This window comes from Acartia tonsa, chromosome 6 (assembly GCF_053477335.1).
Source record: "Acartia tonsa isolate MP-2025a chromosome 6, ASM5347733v1, whole genome shotgun sequence".
Taxonomy (NCBI): domain Eukaryota; kingdom Metazoa; phylum Arthropoda; class Copepoda; order Calanoida; family Acartiidae; genus Acartia; species Acartia tonsa.
This window is the reverse complement of record NC_137265.1, coordinates 49,216,190-49,235,761: the sequence shown is the minus strand read 5'-3', so window position 1 is coordinate 49,235,761 and position 19,572 is coordinate 49,216,190. Positions and strand designations below refer to the sequence as shown.

The 19,572-nt window shown below is 33.0% G+C and overlaps 1 protein-coding gene across 1 annotated transcript in view; it reads left to right on the top strand.

The window, feature by feature from the left end:
* The window catches only part of LOC145322856 (uncharacterized), a 125,216-nt gene that overhangs the window by 62,822 nt on the left and 42,822 nt on the right, over positions 1-19,572 (top strand). Inside the window, exons 9-13 of the mRNA XM_080165181.1 lie at positions 1,055-1,168; positions 3,022-3,139; positions 8,996-9,052; positions 10,727-10,813; positions 17,243-17,396. Coding sequence (XP_080021307.1) covers positions 1,055-1,168; positions 3,022-3,139; positions 8,996-9,052; positions 10,727-10,813; positions 17,243-17,396 — 530 coding nt within the window. The remainder of the gene's footprint in view (positions 1-1,054; positions 1,169-3,021; positions 3,140-8,995; positions 9,053-10,726; positions 10,814-17,242; positions 17,397-19,572) is intronic.

Genomic DNA, 19,572 nt, shown 5'->3' with positions numbered 1-19,572 from the left:
ACGATTATAGAGTTGCTACGCTTTCTAAATCGTACCCAACTACTACAGGAATCCCCATGCTAAGTTTGAAATCGATAGGACAATTCTAACATGTCTAAATTAACGAAAAAAGCTATTCGTTACAGACATACGGACGGACGGACGGACCGACCCTAATTATATAACGAATAATAAATTAATCTACAACCCTTTTAACCCATCAATATGTACCAGCTGTCAAAGGTATAATCAAGCATATAGTAATTTGAGGAAAATATTCATTTATTGTATACCTTTATCTCTGATATAAGTATTACCTCATACTAGCTGGATAAATAAATTATTAGAAAAAAACACATTAATGGAATCTTTTATTATTAATGCCTATGTTATTAAGAAAAGTGCTTATTTTTTTTCTGTACGTACATTATAACGTGTATCTGACTGTAGGTAGAATATTACTAAGATGCTATCATCTTCTAAAGTTATTGTATGTCTATGTCTATGTCCGCTAAGGTCTTGTGGATAAGTGGATAACTAATTTTGCAATACCTACCTATATATCTAATTATCAACCTATCAAATTGTTAATATTCCCACCTATCTATTATCTATCTTTCCACTAATCTAATGATCTATCTATCCATCTATCTAGTTATGTAACTATGCGCCTATCAAATTATCTATCTATTTATCTATCTTTCCACTAATCTAATGATCTATCTATCCATCTATCTAATTATCTATGTATCCATCTATCTGATTATCTATCTATTTTTCTATCTATTTATCTATCTATCCATCTATCTAATTATCTATCTATCCATCTATCTATATAATTATCTATCTATCCATCTATCTATATAATTATCTATCTATCCATCTATCTATATAATTATCTATCTATCCATCTATCTGATTATCTATCTATTTTTTATATTTTTCTATCTATTTATCTATCTATCCATCTATCTAATTATCTATCTATCCATCTATCAAATTATCTATTTTCTATCTATCTATCTAATTATCTATTTTCTAGCTATCTATCTTTCTAATTATCTCTTTATTCTAGGGATGGCCAGTGGACGAAGCCATACTATGACTGTGGCGGAGGCAACATCTGGATGATGACCTACACAGTTCCATTCTTTGGGTACGACACTGCCAGGGAACAATATTATTTCAAGTAAGTATTAATCATCTAGTTTAACAGGGAAAGTAAAGGTTGTTGTTATCACCCGCGACCGAGGCTCAACACGTAGCGCACTCGCTCGTCGTCGGGGAGGTGATAGGTTCGAATCTCGGTTTAATACCGCGTCATAACTAAAGATGTTAAAATGGTTCCTACTGTTACTATGTCAGGTGATAGTTAGAGAAGGGGGAATGCATTGGCCAAAAACAGGCTTAACTCATTACCATACACAGTTGTGACTTTTCAGACAAAGGTCGGACAATCAAAGGGTTGGTTGTCTGATGGGTGTTTGGACAGAAAAGGAGACATTTGAGGTAGTTGACATAAAACTTAAATTTACTCTCCTTGGAAAGCTGTCTATAATACGATGTAATAAATAACTAAAGCTTTTACCTATATGAATGAAATACAACCATAAAATTATGTGAAGAAATAGTGGAAGTGAATTTCTACGCTTAATTGGTTGATTTAGAGTCATATGAGATTGTGTTTGAATATATATTGTATGTATCTTCTCTTTTTATTTGATGGAGAAGGGATTATATTTATTGACAGGGCGGTGAAGAGAGTGGATTTATGCCAGTTTCCCCGCATTTTTAAAACAGACCCCCACCTTCCCTATATTCATAGTTTTTATAGAAAATTTTCTTGGAAAATTGTGGGCATGTTAGTTGAAAGAGGCTTTATTATCTTCAAAAAAATATTTTATATTATATATTATTAAAGAACTCTAAAAGTTAAATTTGCTTCGCTTTTAACTAGCGGAAAAGTTAGGCGCAAAATATGTATATAATTAATTAAAAATGTAGCTAAAGAACCCTTCTCTCGGAGACTTAACAAAGCAATGCGAAGCTAGTAAAAGAGGCTGACACAGATTATGACGTCAAAAAATTAACTAATGAGAGGCCAGTATACAATGTAATTGACCAATGGTAAAATTTATAGTGGCCTCCCATTGGTTATTTTTTTGACGTCATAATCTGAGTCAGCCACTTTTACTAGCTTCAACAATGTCGTATTTTCAATCTCTGTCAGAGACTTCCTCTTACCACAGACGACATTGCATACGCAATAGTTCTTATTATGGGTTGGGCTGGATACTTTTTTCGCTGGATACCAGATATCCAGCTGATTTCTAATGCCGGATATCCGTTATCCGGCCGGATATCTGACCAACGTTCGATATCCGGCATATTACCGGTTATTCGGCATTAGAAATCAGCCGGATATCCGGTTTTCGGATCGTTTTAATATCCGGTATCCAGCCGGATATCGAAAATGGCCTGATATCCGGTCCATTCCATCTTCTTACATATTAGTTTTGCTTCTAATCACTGTAAGAAAACCATAGATACACCCGTTTACATCTAATCTATTAACATTAATCAAAATAAAATCAGTGAAAGGTGCCAAAAGGTCCAGATTTCTATAGAGGGAATATTACCAGATTTAGCCTTGATATTACTATGATATGGAGTACATCAAGCAGACTTCATTCAGGAAAAGGGATATGGCTCTTTAAGATAAACTAGAGTTTTCCGCTCAAATGTACGTACAGTACAATTTAATTGATTACCTGTAACTTTTTGTCAGAATAATGCCTTGATTATTAGAGTAAAACACTAGAGGGAGAAAGGGTTAAATAAATGTATCTCCCCATTGCAACCTTTCTATTGGGTCATTGAAAATCAACCAATGGTATCGCTTATATTACATATCTAAGTAGCAGAAAATAATTTAGAAGCAGACGAAAGAGGTCTTTGAAAAAGGAAGGGAGGTAGTTATCTATAAATAAATCTATTCTATAGATCTGTTCCTTGAATAATTGTTCTTTATTTTATTTTTAGGGGCACTAGTGGAATTGACATTGACTTGCGGCGTGTCGACATAAACCAGTGCCACAATAACGGCAGCTCGTTCAACGTTTTCGGCGGTACCGATAAATGCAAGAAGGAGACTACTATGGTAAGTGTTAGATTATCTATCGTTGTAATAATTTTCAGTGTGTTTTTTTAATTGAACAAAATTATTTTGCTTGTATATTTTAACCCATTTTCCATTGACATAAATAAATAAACAATATCTGTTAATGGTAAGTGGATTAAATTAAGCAATACTTTTGTTCAATTAAAAAAATCACATTGAATTAATTTTTCTTGGGATGGTTGAGTACCCTCCCCCGGAATATTAATAAACCTCTCTTGGACCTATGATAAGCTTAGCTGTAAAGAAGAACAATAACGATTAAGCAGTTAGATAGATCCTTTCCTACAGACAAAAAAAAGCTTGCAACTTTATACAATACTTTATACTTTATATAATAGGATATACGTGACATTTTACTTGTCTGTATGTCTGTATTTCTAAATACATGTTAACTTCTTTCATTTAAAGGAATGTCTATTTGTCAAATTTTTACCTAATCCATACTATCTATGTCTCTTGTAAATAAAATGATATAAAAGTTGAAAGAGACAAACTTAATTAAAATCATTTAATTAAAGAATCCCTTATTTTAATAGTAGATAACCTTTTTTTATCAATGATTTGCGCTTTAATTATTACCTTTTTGTATTAAACTAGCGGCTTTTTAAATTTTAGTTTTAAAAACAATTTTTTTGGGGGGGTATTTTTCATTTTTTTAGGGGGTTGGGGGTGTCCCACCCCCAAGAAAATAGCTTAAAACCATCACAGGACCAGTAGGTATATAACCTAAAGAGTAGAGCCCAATCGGACGGTTACTGAGATACTAAGCTTCAGACAGACAGACGTACAGACAGACGTACGGACAGACAGACAGACATCGTATTACTTTTTATTATAGATTGTCAGGTTTTTTTCAAACTGATTGAGTTAATTGATCGGAATTAAAAACTTTGGTTAGTTTAAGGCGCTTTTTACTACACCCCTCCTCCCCATTAAACCCCATTACACTTGAATTGAGAGCCCTACAAATTAAATTGGTTTAACAAAGCTCTGGGTACCAGAATAATTTACAGTCCTATGTCCACCATGATAAAGTCTTATATTAATTTAAAATCTGATGTTATATGATTTGGTTGGTCCAATAAATGTATAAGTATAGATATATAGTCCAAATAAATAGTTCCAGTGTTTTTCGTCTGCTAATAAAATACTTTCTGGTCTTTTGTAGCGTTTTGGCTGTGTTAACTGATATTCAAAGACCCAATTGAAAGTCGGCACAGGATCCATTTGGTGGGGTCATATAGTTATCTAACCCCTTCCCCCATTTACTTTAATGTTGGTCCTATCGAAACTATGCGGATACCGGATATATGGCTGATTTCTAATGCTGGATATCTGGTAAGTTGCCGGATATCGAACGTTGTCCAGATATACGGAATTAGAAATCAGCCAGATATCTGGTCAAAAAAGGTATCAGGCCCAACCCTAAGTTGGTCCACTGGTGAAATAAAGAATTAAGCAAATTTAATAAATGAAAGGAAACAATGAGAGATGTAATGAAGAGATTACATTTTTATTTCATTACATTTTCTTCTCATCTTTATTGTATCAATTATATACACAATTTTATACAAACGTCTAAATGGAAAATAAATTCAATCTTTATATTAGAGTAAAATACTAGAGGGAGAAAGGGTTAAATGACTGTATCTCCCCATCGCAACAGTCTTGTGCAACCTTTCTATTGGGTCATTAAAAATTAACTAATAGTATCGCTTATATTACATAGCAAAGTACCAGAAAATAAATTAGAAGCAGACGAAAGAGGTCTTTGAAAAATGAAGGATGGCAGTTGTCTATACTATAGATCTGTTATCTTTATAAAATCGGAGAGAAAGGGGGCATTCGTTGTGTCAAAACTTATTGGTACTCATAATAAATCTTGATTGCTTGGTGTATCGCTGTCAAGGCTCTCCTACCTAGAGTTTTTTTTGTCGTGCTCTGTGTGAAATCCCATAGGACGTCCAATCCTTATCCCAATGCAGTAAAGACGACAATTTCTTTTTCCCTCCGGTGAGTGATCAGCGCGGCATTTGCGCATTGTTTTGGCTCTGACGCAGTTATTCTTTTGTTTCGTCTCGCGGTCAAACACTCGGTTTAACTAGCAGTGTTCTTACTTATCAAAGAACTATGTCAATCTATCTATTGGGGATGCACAATGCACATCAATTTATCGTCCATTGTCTTATCACCTAAGATCCCTGATAAAATTAAATTGTCAAAGCTAGATTTTGAAAAATTTTATTAGCCTTTGTAAATTAAAATCTTTTTGATTGGACAATAGATAGAGAGTATCAAAATAGACAAATTTATAGACAGGTAGAAAGAATAGATACGTAGAAAAATAGACAGCAAAACAAACAAACAGAAAGATATGTGTAGATAGACACACAGACGGATATAAAAGATCGACTAACAGATTAAAGAAAGGATTGGCAGGGCAGACAGACAGACCTATTGCTAGACTGTCAATCATCTTGTTACTTTACAATACAAAACACAAGAAAAAACGAAATAGTCATGAAATAGATAAAATGTAAAGTATTCCAATAAAAGAAAAAAAAGGAAATTTTGGCAATTTCACCTTAAATGATAACTGCATTTTGATAATCACCAATAATCCTACCTGTCTAAAACTACTCAGAGACAACAACAATGCACACACACAAAATGCCGCATATTGGAGGTAAATCTAGAGGATATGTCGTCTTTTCTGACTCACAGAATAAGGCTTGGGAGGCATAAAGTTTTTTCACAAAGAATACAACGAATGACCCAAGGAACGCTTCCTTTCCAATACACTACCAATGGTTTATGTAATCTTGCTTTCTATAAATATTTAGAGGCCTCTAGGGGTACTTAAAGTTGTGGGGGTTAAATTTGACCTCCCCCCACCGTTTTTTAATTTTTGTTTAAAAGAAATATTTTTTCTTCAAGCATTCTAAGCAACCTTTGTCTTTAAGTACAATTAGACTTCAAATTCATAAAATAAGCATGGTAAAGAGGGCAGAAAAATGGCACACTTGTGGAAATAGGAATTGTACCGAACATTTTTGTGCAATTTTAAAGAATTATTGAATAATATATTTCTTTACATATGTACCACATCAATTTTTAATAAAATGGAAAGTATGGATTTTGTATTTGAAAACTAAAAAGGTTTTTATTATTAAATCATCAGATTATAAAAGAATATAAACATCTTTCACATATTCATTCGAATCCAGTGGATAAGAACCGGTTCTCATCCATATGAAAACATTATGTCTAGCATCGTATTATATCCAGCTTTCTACGAATTTATAAAAATGTACAATCATAGAATTAAAACCAGTTTTTAAACCCGTGCATTTGGCACCTTGTGTTTAAAAAAACTGGTTTTAATCTTATAATTGCACATTTTTATATCCGGGGAAAGCTGTTTACAATACGATGCGAGAAATAACTATTATTTATTCATGGATTTTAATGAAAAAAAAATATGTATAAAAATTGAATCTGAGCTGGATCTTTAAATCGTTTTTATAGTGCGCTGAATCGGGGCGATTCAGAGGTGAACCGTAGGTGCGCTGGTGGTTAGCCACAGCGCGCCTATAAAACATGGATTTTTATAAGATTTTCGGCGCAGTGTTGTTAAATCGCCTGCGCACTCACTAAAATATCGATACGTGCCGTTACAATTTTTTAACTTAAACTGGGTCAGTACAGTGTTTTATATAAAAAAAATATAAAATTTATTTTAAAAATAACTATAAAATGTTTTCACGATAGTTTTGCAATAAAATGTTAAACTAATTTTAAAAAATATTTATTTATTAAATATGAATCACCCCGATTTAGCGCGGCAATGCCACTAGTTGAGTACCATTGCCGCGCCGGTTCGGCGCAACTGACCACGCTGAATCGCCCATGCCATTTCAATTTAAAGATTGGTATTTAATAATTTGATGGCGCGCTGAATGAATCGTCCCGGTTTAAATCACCTATAAACGATTTAAAGATCCAGCTCAGATAAAAACAAATTGCTTCATTTTTGAACCAAAAAAGCTTGTTGAATCTATAAACTTTGACCAAAATAAAAGCCAAAATTGAAAGAAAAAGTTTTAGTTAACTATTCAATCTTCATACCTCTTTTGATATTATGCTTTGTAACTTTGCCTAATAGCTGCATATTACAAGTAGAATATTATATAAACTTAATATAAGAATACACTGTAATACAATAAAAAAAAGTTGAAGGAATAAATCACTCAAAAATGAAATTTATGCCTAATAGTAGAATATTATATTAACCTAATTTCAGAACACATTGTATTAAAATACAAGAAATAATCTGTGTCTAAAATTTTCAACCAAAACAAAATGTATTTTTTTGTTTATCAGCATTGGGAAACGTGATGTACATTAATTTGTCCGTGTCTTATTACAAAGGATGTGTGAATAATAATTTAATCTTCACTTTTGAAACTTCAGCACAGTGTGGTTATTTGCAAAGATAAATGATGTTTCAACTTTTTTCTGAATTTAATCACATTGTGGTTGGTTCTAAGATGAAAGGTTGAAGTAAACAACATTATATCCACTTCACTTAACATACAAACATAGCATGTATATAATATTACAGGGTGTTCTTTGAATATGGTAGATCATTCATTTATACATATAGGGTGTCCTAAAACTTTAATTAACATACTTACGTAGCATTGATGATTTATTTTATTACAGGGTGTCCCACGTTAAAAGAATTATACTACACTAGCCTCTAGGGGCTTTGCCCCAAGAGGTATTTAAAAAAAATATTAAGTACCCCCACTAAGGTGCTCCACTACTTTCTATTTAAAAAAAAAATGGGGGGGGGGTTGTTTTTTTGGGGGGTTGGGGGACGGGGTGTCCCACCCCCCAAGAAAATAGCCTAAAACCACCACAGGACCAGTAGGTATATACCTTGAAGAGTAGCATCCGATCGGTTCAGAGTGGTTACTGAGATCTTAAGGGACAGACAGACGGACATACAGACATCGTTATACTTTGTATTATAGATACTAGCGGATACGCCCCTAGAAGTCTCTAGAAACACTTAAGGTAGGATGGGGAAAAGTCAACCTCTTCCCATTTTAAATTTGAGTTTCAAAAGAGTAAAAAATATTTTAAAACCTTCTTATGACCTATAAGAAGATTTACTGTAAAGGAGAACAATTTCGGTTCAGCGGTTAGCGAGATCTTTTGGGACAGACAAAAACGCTTACTACTTTATATATTAGGATAGGGTGTCCTAAAACTTTACTTAACTTACATTCTTTGTTATTTCATAGTATTTTATATTATAAAAGATTATATATCAAAAGTATTTTAATCATAAAAAAAGCATAGAAAATTTATTCATAAATTACTTTATGTAAAAAAATGTTAGGTCGCAATGCAGATATGATTTATTCAGTAAGATCAAATACATCTTTTAAATAAATGGAAATCTTTCCTTTCTTTCTTGTACTCTGTACTTTGTATTATCTACCTATTATTTATCAATCTATTTGTATAAACTTATCTTTCTGACAATTACCTCGTACGTGCGAAGCTGCTGTTCATGACCCTATAACGTCAGGTTCAGAAATCGTGAATAATTAAGGGGAGCAACTCAATCCTTTTAAGTCCCAAAAACCCGGAATATTAGATAAACTCATTGATTTATGTCACACATTTGACGTAACAACAACAGTAAAAATTAAAATATCTATGTATCCGTCTATTTATCTATAACTCTCCGTCTATATACATATGTATATCCATTCATCTATCTACCTATCAATCTATTTATATATCTATTATCTATTATAGTGTCAGCCGCTGAGTGGATTAGGATTTCGGCGAGGGAGTTATATCTGCACCTGTAAGGTAAAATAAATTGGATCTACTGCAGTTCACGGTAAAATATTGCTGGTAACGAATATTGCCAAAAATCTATGAATTTTAAAGGCTGCTAGCTGCCAAACGGCTAAACGTAAAGATCATACCCGCACACCATTTTAAGCGGTATAAGAAGGCCTACAAATAGTCTGGAATAGCCAAGATCCAATGATGCACAGGGAAAGCTTCACTGAAGAAAAAAAACGCGTAAAATATGCCTTTTTCGCGCATTTCTCTGCACTGTGAGCTAATTATGCATTATTGATTTATGGCTATTCCAGATTATTTGTAGGCATTTTTGTGCCGCTTAAAACAGTGTGCGGGCATGATCTGTAAGTTCAGCCGTTTGGCAGCTAGCAGCCTTTAAAATTCATAGATTTTTGGCAATATTCGTTACCAGCAATATTTTACTGTAAACTGCAGTAGATACAATAAATTATTTCATTTTATTGAACTATCCTTATATTCTCACAATCTAGCTAGGTAAAGGTTAATTAACAAGGATGACATTATCTAAAAAAACGAAGCTCAACTTATCAGAATGTCAGAGAAATGAACATGAACAACTGAAAAATTATACCAAATAATTTTTGGTATCAAAACACTAAAATATTTTAGGCTTTATAATTTGATTTAAAGACCCCGTATGAAAGAAAATTAATGGAATGTTATGTAAAATAGATTTATAATCGTAGATGGTCCACCAGAAAAAAATTGTCCATTTATTTTAACAACGATGACAACATCCATAAAAGCGAAGCACTGACACGGTAGGACAAACGGACACTAACACTTGTATAGTGTCAGAACTGAATAATCATTATATAAATGTATAAGGGTCAAAGCAAAATTGTAAGTAAATTTGTTGAAGAAAAACTGTTTGATTCAGGATAATGTTTATGGACATAATTAAATTTTTAGGACTTGATTATAGAGTTGCTTCGCTTATTACATTATACTTTGTTGTCCCAGGAATGAATATATTAAAACTCAGATCAATTAGATGATTAGTTCACATAAAAATTTGTTGTTAAAAAGTAAACAAAATCAACATGTTTAAAATAGACGTACGGACATTTTGGTAATGATTATAGAGTTGCTACGCTTTCTAAATCGTACCTATCTACTAAAGGAATCACCATGCAAAATTTGAAATCGATTGGACAATTCTAACATGCCTAAATTAATGAAAAAAGCTATCTGTTACGGACGGACGTACGGACGGGCCGACCCTAATTATAGAAAAGCTTCGCTTTTAAAAAAGAATTTCGAACACATATTTACGCTTTTTAGGTAGATTAAAATGTGACTCTTTTAATCAATAAAGTTGTCGGATTAATCCTATCTATAATAAAAGTAGAACGATGTCTGTCTGTCTGTTTGTTTGTTTGTACCGAAGAATATCGCTAGTCGCTGAACCGATCGGGTTCTGCTTAACAGGGTAGCTTCTCATAGGTCCCAGGAAGGTTTATAACTATTTTTTGAAAGGTTACCACCACCCTCCTAAGAGTAAGCGCCCCCAGAAAAGAAAACACCCCCCCCCCAAAAAAAAAAATTATCCAAAATAAAAAGAATGGGTTTTGGGTTTCAACTTCTAGTTGGTCCTATAAAGTAATTCTCCATCTAGACTTTCTATAATCATATCTATTTTATGTTGTTTAGGTTGGATATTATTTTCCGGAGGTGAATTCACCCTTCAAGTATTATAATGGAACCATTCTTGAAGAAGAATATGAGAAAAAATTAATGGTAAGTTTTATTCGCAGTTAATCTTTAAATAAAGTATGTCCGCACGTCCGTCCGTACATTTAAGTATTTGGAACCATTCTTGAAGAAAAAATTAATGGTCAGTAGATAAATTATGTCTGTACGTTCGTCTGTCAGTACGTCCGAATGTAGTAGACACGTCTATTGGTCTGAAAAAATTCTGATGCTAATATAAGTAAGAGAATTTAAATGAGATATAGATGATATTTAATATTTAGATTTAGTTTTAATGCTAAAAATAGCCAAATACTTTATATCCCAGGAGGATGTTTGCACCCCGCCAAAAATAGTTATAACCTTGCAAAAAACTGTGAGAAGCTAGTGTAAAGGATACCTATAACGGTTCAGCTGTTAGCAAACACAAAGATAGACATCCTGTTACTTTTATATAAGGATACATAGTATAAATCCTTATACTAAATAAATGTATATATATACTGTAAAAGGCATGTAAATGGTTTGTAAACAATGAAAATACTTGATAACAAAAGAGTGCTTTTCATGCTTGTCACAAAACCTTTTCATAAGCTAGTGGGTAATTTATAAACCTCCCATCCTAAATTTTCTCAAAAATATGATCAGGAAGGGAGGGGGGGGGGGGGGACATTGGACTGTAAGTGATACTGGTACCCAAAGTTTTATATACACGTTCTCTTAATTGTTGACACTCTGGGTACTTTTATTAAAACTGGTTTGGTTGGTACATACTAACAGTTGCCAAACTTTACAGATGATATCTTTAATATACAAAAGGAGTAACTTGGAGGTTATTAACCATTGTCCATTGCCTTTTCCCTTAAGATTCATGCATTTAGTTGTCAAAAGTTTTAATAGGTAGGGGGAGAAAGTCAGGGATCGGAAGCCTCACGTAAGCCGCGCATAAGCCTCAATTTTAAACCTGCTTGTGAGCAGGAAAAAAAATTAAGAAAGAAGGATTGTCTGCTAAAGAGCCGTTTTATACATCCAGCTGAATTTTATAGTGATAAAATCACGATTTCACTGAGGCTTACACGCGGCTTACGTGAGGCTTCCGATCCCTGGAGAAAGTCACTCAAAAATAAGACACGTGACGTCATAATAATGAGGGAGATGCGAGGAGAAGTGGGAAAAACCTAAAAAAGAGATGGATAATCCCTCATTTTTATGACGTCACGTAGGTGATTTTTGAGTGACTTTCTCCCCCCTACGTTTATAGCTCCCGAGTTGGTGATGGGGGGAGGGAGGGGGTGTTGTAGGTTATCTGTTGACGATGAAATTGATTCTCCTGAGTCAGTCACCAGAAATTTATTGTCTGGCCAAAAATTTTTTTTTTAGTAGCGAAGCTATTTAATAGGTAAACTTTATCAACGTATTGTTGTTAATACCCAGACACCCCCACCTTCCTACGAAAGAGATATGGAAAGTGTCATGTGTGACGTCATAAAAATACGTCCAAGAAGGAAGGTTGAGAGGAGAAGTGGGAAAGGAACCCCCTTAAAAAGAGATAGATTTTATGACATAATTTTAAAATAATACATTTATCTTCCTCTAAGAAAATAAGCTGGAAGGTCCTTGCATTAAAGAAAGAGTTCAACTAAGAAATTACCAAATACCTTTTGGGAGGGGGGGGGGGGGGGTGGCAAGATACCTCAAACCATTTTTAGCATTTTCTATTTGCTAAGTATAATAATACTATAATTCAATATCCAGCTATTTAATAATTAATTTTTATTTGTTATTGAACATTTTTACATTTTTTGGTTACACAAAAAGTGTTTTTTCTACCATTGTTTGGTGTTAGTTGTAGGCCATTTGGTGCGGCTTGTCGTTTAGCCATAGTTTGCTTAAGTGGCTAATTACAGCTGTAACCAATAAATGAATTAATTCAAGAGAAATAAATTTCGAAGAGGTTTCGTTATCTTGTTCAATTTTGTGGGCAAATAAGTCCCCAAAGCCAACAGTGGAAATGTTCGCAAAACTTTGGGAACCAGTATAAATTAAAATCGAACAATTTCCCCTCCTTCTTTGTAAGAACGTAAATCGCATAACTACGTAAAAAATAAAATTGGCTGATTTTTTTAAAAGGACGAACTGACGGACAAAGTGAACTATAGAGAAAAGTCGCAACCATTGGCCGCAGGGGCGTCCAAGCTTTTTTTTTTAGGGGGGGGTAAAAATTTTTCAATGGGGGGGCAATTCGTTTTTGGGGGGGCTAAAATGGCGCGCGAAGCGCGCCGCAAATATTTTTTACCCCCCCCCCCAAAATTTTTACCCCGGGGGTAAAATTTGCTTGGGGGGTACTTACCCCCCCTGAAATCTGTTGGCAGGGGTAAATTTAGTTTACCCCCCCCTCAAAATTTACCCCCGTGGTAAAATTTTTGGGGGGGGTAATTTAAATTTTATTAAATATTAGTATTAAAAATGCGCGCGAAGCGCGCAAAATTTTTTTATTAGAGATTTTTTATTTTGGGGGGGTATTTACCCCCTCCTAAATGGTTGGGGGTGCCTACGGCACCCCCAGGGTAGGGGTAAATTTTAAATGGGGGGGTAAAATGAAAAAAAAATTTGGGATGCCTACGGCACTCCCAAAATCTTTGGGGGGGGGGGGGTAATCGCCCCATTACCCCCCCCCTTGGACGTCTATGATTGGCCGTTAAAGTAAACTGGTGTTAAGTAAACTCCACACTGCCATAATGGTAATTACATTGACAATAAAAGCAGGGAAAAATGTACCAGAATAATTATTTCTAGCTTCGTATTATAAAGAGCTTTCCGCGGATATAAAAAGTACAAGTGCTGAAGTGACGGGCTAAAAAAACTGGTTTTAATCTTATGATTGTTTATTTTTATATTCGTAGAAAACTGGACATGATACGATGCTAGACATAATTTTGTCGTATGGATGAGAACCGGTTCCTATCCACCGGATTCGAATGAATACGAGAAAATTTGTTATAAATGTTAACGTTCCATTCAAACAGCAGTAGTGAACTTACCAATCAATAATCCATTAGTTTAATTTACAGAAAAGGAAATTTTGTTTATCATGATTGGGTTGTACATTAATTTATCGTTCATTGTCTCATCCCATAGAATATAGGTTTTTATAGTCTGAAAAATTATTTAACTTTTTCAACTCCCCATAACAAACAAAAATTTTCCTTACTTTTGTAAAAGTTTTTATCCAATTTTCCTGTTGTTAACTAGCCTTAAACTATACACATTCGTTTACACAATGTAAATAGAGACAAAATTTCCAAAAAATAATAATAAATTACTAGTGGTTGTGCCCCTAGAATCCTTGGGTTGTGCATTCAAGGGTGTAAGAAGGGGGCAGAAAATTATCCTAAAACCAACTTAATGATAGAATCCAATAAAAAAAAATAGAAATGGATTTCTATTTGGACAAATGAATGAATAAATATTGATCTTAGGGTTTATTTATCTAAAGGTATTTAGATACAACATTAAAGTAACATTTATAAAAACAACTGCAACAAATATGCATCAAACAACTCTTTATTCTTTCAATAGAAATTTTGTAGTGTAGATTCCCTTAACCAATTGAAATCTTGCCAATATGTTCTTGACTGCTTTTGAATGTAGGCAACCAAAATTTTTTTACCACTAAAATACGCTTTAAAAATACATAAAACTAATCTGTTGAGAGATTTTTTAAAATGTTTTTTAGCAGTGAAAAAAGTACACAAATTATTGTGCAAAATGTTTAGTTTGGAACTTTTATTACCTACCTGTTTACCAGTGCAGTGCAGTGTATCAAAATGACAAAATCCTTTTCTTTTCTAATTTTAACTAAATAATAGATTTACTACACAAACTAGATGGGTTGTCAAACACAATAATCCATCAAACTTTAAAAGGAAAATCTAGCAAATGAAAATCAACTATTTTAAGATGACTTATAATATTTGGATGAAATGAAATACCAACCTTTCATACCAAAATGTGTACTAGTTCTAGCCAATAATATGGCTGGACTGTTCCTACACAGTGTTCTTATCGGTCCAATTTACTGATTAAGGGACCAGCTATTGATTCCAAAATGTAGGTACATTTTAAACCTGTTATGTGTTACTTTTTTAGCATGATGAAGTTGTCCTATTATCATTATTTGTGAAATTATGATTTCTAGTATGATTGGGCAGTATGTAATAATCGAAGTATCTATACAAATAAAGTCTAAAAACGTGGGGGATTATCCATCTCTTTTTAGGGATTTTCTTTCCCTCTTCTTCTCTCATCTCCCTCATTTTTATGACGTCACATGGGTGATTTTTAACACACTTTGGTCTTTGTCTGTTTCTGCAATGTAAAAAAATACAGACACCATCTGTGTATCTGTGCCCCAATTAAGAACCAAACTTTTTGGTTTTCCTTGTTGAATACACGTCATAATACAGTAATAGGTAAATAAAGATAAATTAATGTGCTTCACCAAAAAAAGAAAAATATATATTTTACACGCAGTATAACTATAACACTACTACTCAAAAATATATTTTTATTGACCTATCTCTGTATCAAGGATTACATGAAGATAGTTATTTGTAATCAAAGAATATTGATTTCACGTGTTGCAATGCATTGTAAAGGGTGAAGCAAGAAAAACTTATTTATAGAATGTATATGCCAGGAATGGATTAATTATTACATGGATCTTACACCAGATTATCATATACTTTAATGAAGTAAAACTTGTAGAGGGCTAAAATGAAGATCCTCCCCCACTCCTACTGGATAAACGAATTGACCTATAAATGCCTGAGGTAATAGCAACCTAAATTGACACAATTTTTCTCCTTTTATTATGTCCACGTATATTCTACATCCATTACCCCAGGCAACTACCTCCCTAATTCTTCAATGACCCCTAATTTTGCAGAAAGTTTAGTCTTAACACATTCGCACTAAACGTAACAAGCTTACACTTTAATGCCATAGATTTTACAAAACAATAAAGAACGTGTCCTTAATTTTGTTATTTTTTAGGTTGAAAAACATACTAACTTTAAAATAAAATAAATTATTTTTTCAACCCATCCGTGACAAGCTCCCAATGCTCAAACGGTGTTCAACAAAAAAGGTTTTCAATAATAACTCAACAGAATTAAAAAAGTAAGGTGTCAAATTAAAGATTTTACTATTTTTGTTCATAAAGGCTATTTTTTTCTTTTTTGTTGCGTTTTGCTACCTTAAAACCAACTTTATTTTAAAAAACTTAAATTACTTCCAAAATAAAAGGTCTACAAATAAACCAAAGTCATATCTAAATTCTAAAAACACCGACTAGCTATTTAAAAAAATCACAAAAGTTAGGACACCTTCTTTATGTATGTCAATATACATGGTAAGCTAAAAAAGCTAATAAAAAAGCGATTCAATATGTTCCACTCAAGAAAAACTTCCATTTCAATATGATGTTGTTTTTTTAAGAACAAAATAGTTTTCAAGAATCATTCTGTAAACACAGAAGTATATAAGAAGGAAAACTAGAAAAGTGGAAAGATACATTTTTTTATAAATATTTACACACAGTATAGGTACGGTATATCTGGAAAATAATCCCATAAATTGCTAATGAACCAATTGTAACCCACTCTTATTGTTTTTGTAAGATTGGCTCTAGCTGTTATTGCTAAAGGAGGGAAGGGACATTGACCTGTAAATAATACCATGTATAAAAGTTTAATAAAACAAGCTATCTAATTCGTTGGCTTACAGACTTTGAATACTTTAATTAAATCTTGTTTGATTGGTTTAAACGTCCAAAATTTCCACTAACAATTTAATCTAGAGAAAGAATATTTTTTATCATCATTTGGGATGTACAACAATTTATTTCTGATGTCTAATCCCTGCCAAGACCTAACCAAGCATAAATAAAGTATTGGCAATACTAAAATTTAGTAGTAAGGGAGGGGGGGGGGGGGTGGTCCACTATTGATGTAAGTGATGGCACTATTTTTTATTAATATTCACAAACAATCTAGGCACATCATATCAGACATTTGATAAACAATTCTATTTAATATACATAAAATAAATATAATACAAACTTATATTATATTAACTTGTAAAAAAAATCCAGTTAATGAATTTTTTTACTATGAAATTTAGCTCTGAGGTATTTTATATAGTTTGATACACATCTAATTGTTTATTATTTTGCCTTTTATAGTCTAGTGAAAAAAAAGCATATTCATTAATGTAGTTGATTTTAAAAACTGTATTGAAAAAAAATCATTAAAACCAACTACTTCAGAAGACAAAAATTTTGATACATTTAAAAAATAAATTTATCCTTTACATTATTATATTTAAATGCCTGTTTTTTGGTACCCAAAGTTTTATTCTTTCATTGGATTGAAGTGTCCATTCTTTTCTACCAATAATTTTAATTAATGATTTCAGGGAGCCAACTGGACGTACTACGACCACCTGTCCAGCTTCCAGTGCCTGCAGTGTGCTGAGGGGTGTGATGAGTGCACAGATTCTTCACCGTGCATTGTCACTCTCAACATGGTCCTCAGAACTATCCTCTTGGTTCTTCAGTGTGTTATCATAGGTAGGAAATAGTTGTGTTGAGACCTTAGTCATAAGTGCTAAAATGTTTTTCTATGTCCATAGTCCCCAAAATAAGTGTCTATAGCATAACAAACCTTCCAAAAAGTATGTATGAACTTGTGAAAAAAAGGTTTAAAGATCCCCTATCCACTCTTACCATGCATTGTTACCATTAACATGGTCCTCAGAACTATCCTTTTGGTCTTTCAGTGTGTTATCATTGGTAATATTACTTATAGATAAATATAGAACTCTAAAGTTTCAAAATGGTTCTTTTACATTTATTGTCCCAAAATAAGTGTCTATATAATTATCAACCTTTTAAAAAACATGTATAATCTTGTGTAAAAGAGGGTAAAAGATCATCTTCACCCCCTGACAATGCATTGTCACCGTCAATATGGTCCTTAAAACCATCCTCTTGGTACTTTATTGTGTTATCATAGGTAAGTGATAGGTGCTAGAATGGTCCTTTAATGTGTTCATGGTCCATGAAATAAGTGTCTGAAGCATTATCAACGGGTACCGTCTAGAAATATGTATAAACTTGTGTAAAAGAGTTATGAGACCCCCTTTCTAATGGTTCTTAGAACTATCCTCTTGGTCCTTCAGTGTGTTATCATAGGTAAGTGATAGGTGCTAGAATGGTCCTTTAATGTTTATGGTCCATGAAATAAGTGTCTGTAGCATTAACAACGTATACCTTCTAGAAATATGTACAAACTTGTGTAAAAGAGTTATGAGACCCCCCTTCTTAAACATTGGACCACTAAAATGCATCGTTAATCTCAAAATGGTTCTTAGAACTATCCTCTTGGTCCTCCTGTGTGTTATCAATAGATAGACATTAAACTCTGAAGTTCAAAAATAGTTCTTTAAAGTGTCTATAGCATTATTAACCCTCTAACAAACATGTTTGAACAGTTGTGAAAGGGGTAAAAGATTTTTTAAAATTCCAGGTTATACCTAATTGTGACAAGAATCCTCATACAAAACTGGAAAACAATAAGCCTAAAATTATCATATGTTTGAACGAACACGTTATAAAAAGGAAAAACTTTAAAAATACTTCATCAAAGTTATGAAACATAACTGAAAATTTTGTTACAAAATTATCAGAATTTCTATTTTATTTATCTATTAACAGACACGTTAATTTTTCCTTTTTCATGTGAAAATGTATTTTAATCAATGATAAAAGTAGGTTAGAGTCAGGAATAAGGTATACCCAACAAGCAAAATTAATCTAAAATAATATTTGGGGGGCAAATGGAGAGGTCGTCAATTTTACGATGTGTTGCCCCCCAACGACAGCTGAAAAACACGTATAGGTTTGGTGATTTTTTTCCGAATTAATTTCGTTATTGGTATGAGCTGGGTTAGAGTAATGTATTTAAAGTGGTGGAGTCATTGAAGGGGTTTGTTATCAACTAGTTTTTGAATCTTAGAGTTAAAAGAGAAAATCTTGTAAAACCTTCTTATAATTAAAAGGATGTTTGTATGTCTTTTTTTTTGTACCGAAGGATATCGCTAACCGCTGAGCCGATCTGGTTCTCTTTAACAGGGTAGCTTCTCATAGGTCCCGGGAAGGTTTATAACCATTTTGGGAAGGGTACCACCACCCTTCCAAGAGAAATAGCCCCTAGGAAAAAAATTAACCACCTCCAAACAATTTTTTTAACTTAAATTAAAAATGGGAGGGGGCACCCCTTCCAAATTTTTAAAAAAAACTTTTTCTTAAAAAATCAAAAATAAGAAATTGGGTTTTCAAATTCGACTCTCCCCTCCTCAAGTGTCCCTAGGGGCGTAGCTGCTAGTATTAACAGAAAGAAAAAGAAGTACAATGTACTGTACATTTTAATCCTCATAAGTTTAACTATAGGGGGATCAAATAGAATCTGGATTAGTTTGTACAAAGTGACATAAGGGATAGTTCTATAAACAAAAATTGAAGAGGAAATTTTTTTTATTGTATTCATTCGAAACCGATTAATATCCGGTGGATTAGAACCGGTTCTCATTCATACGTATTTCGGGGCTAAACAAACTGATTTTAGTCTTATAATTGTACATTTTATATCCGCGGAAAGCTGTTTATGATACGATGCGAGAAATAACTGTTATCGTTCATTGTTTAATCCCTAAAGATCCCAGATTAAAATTAATTAGATAACTAA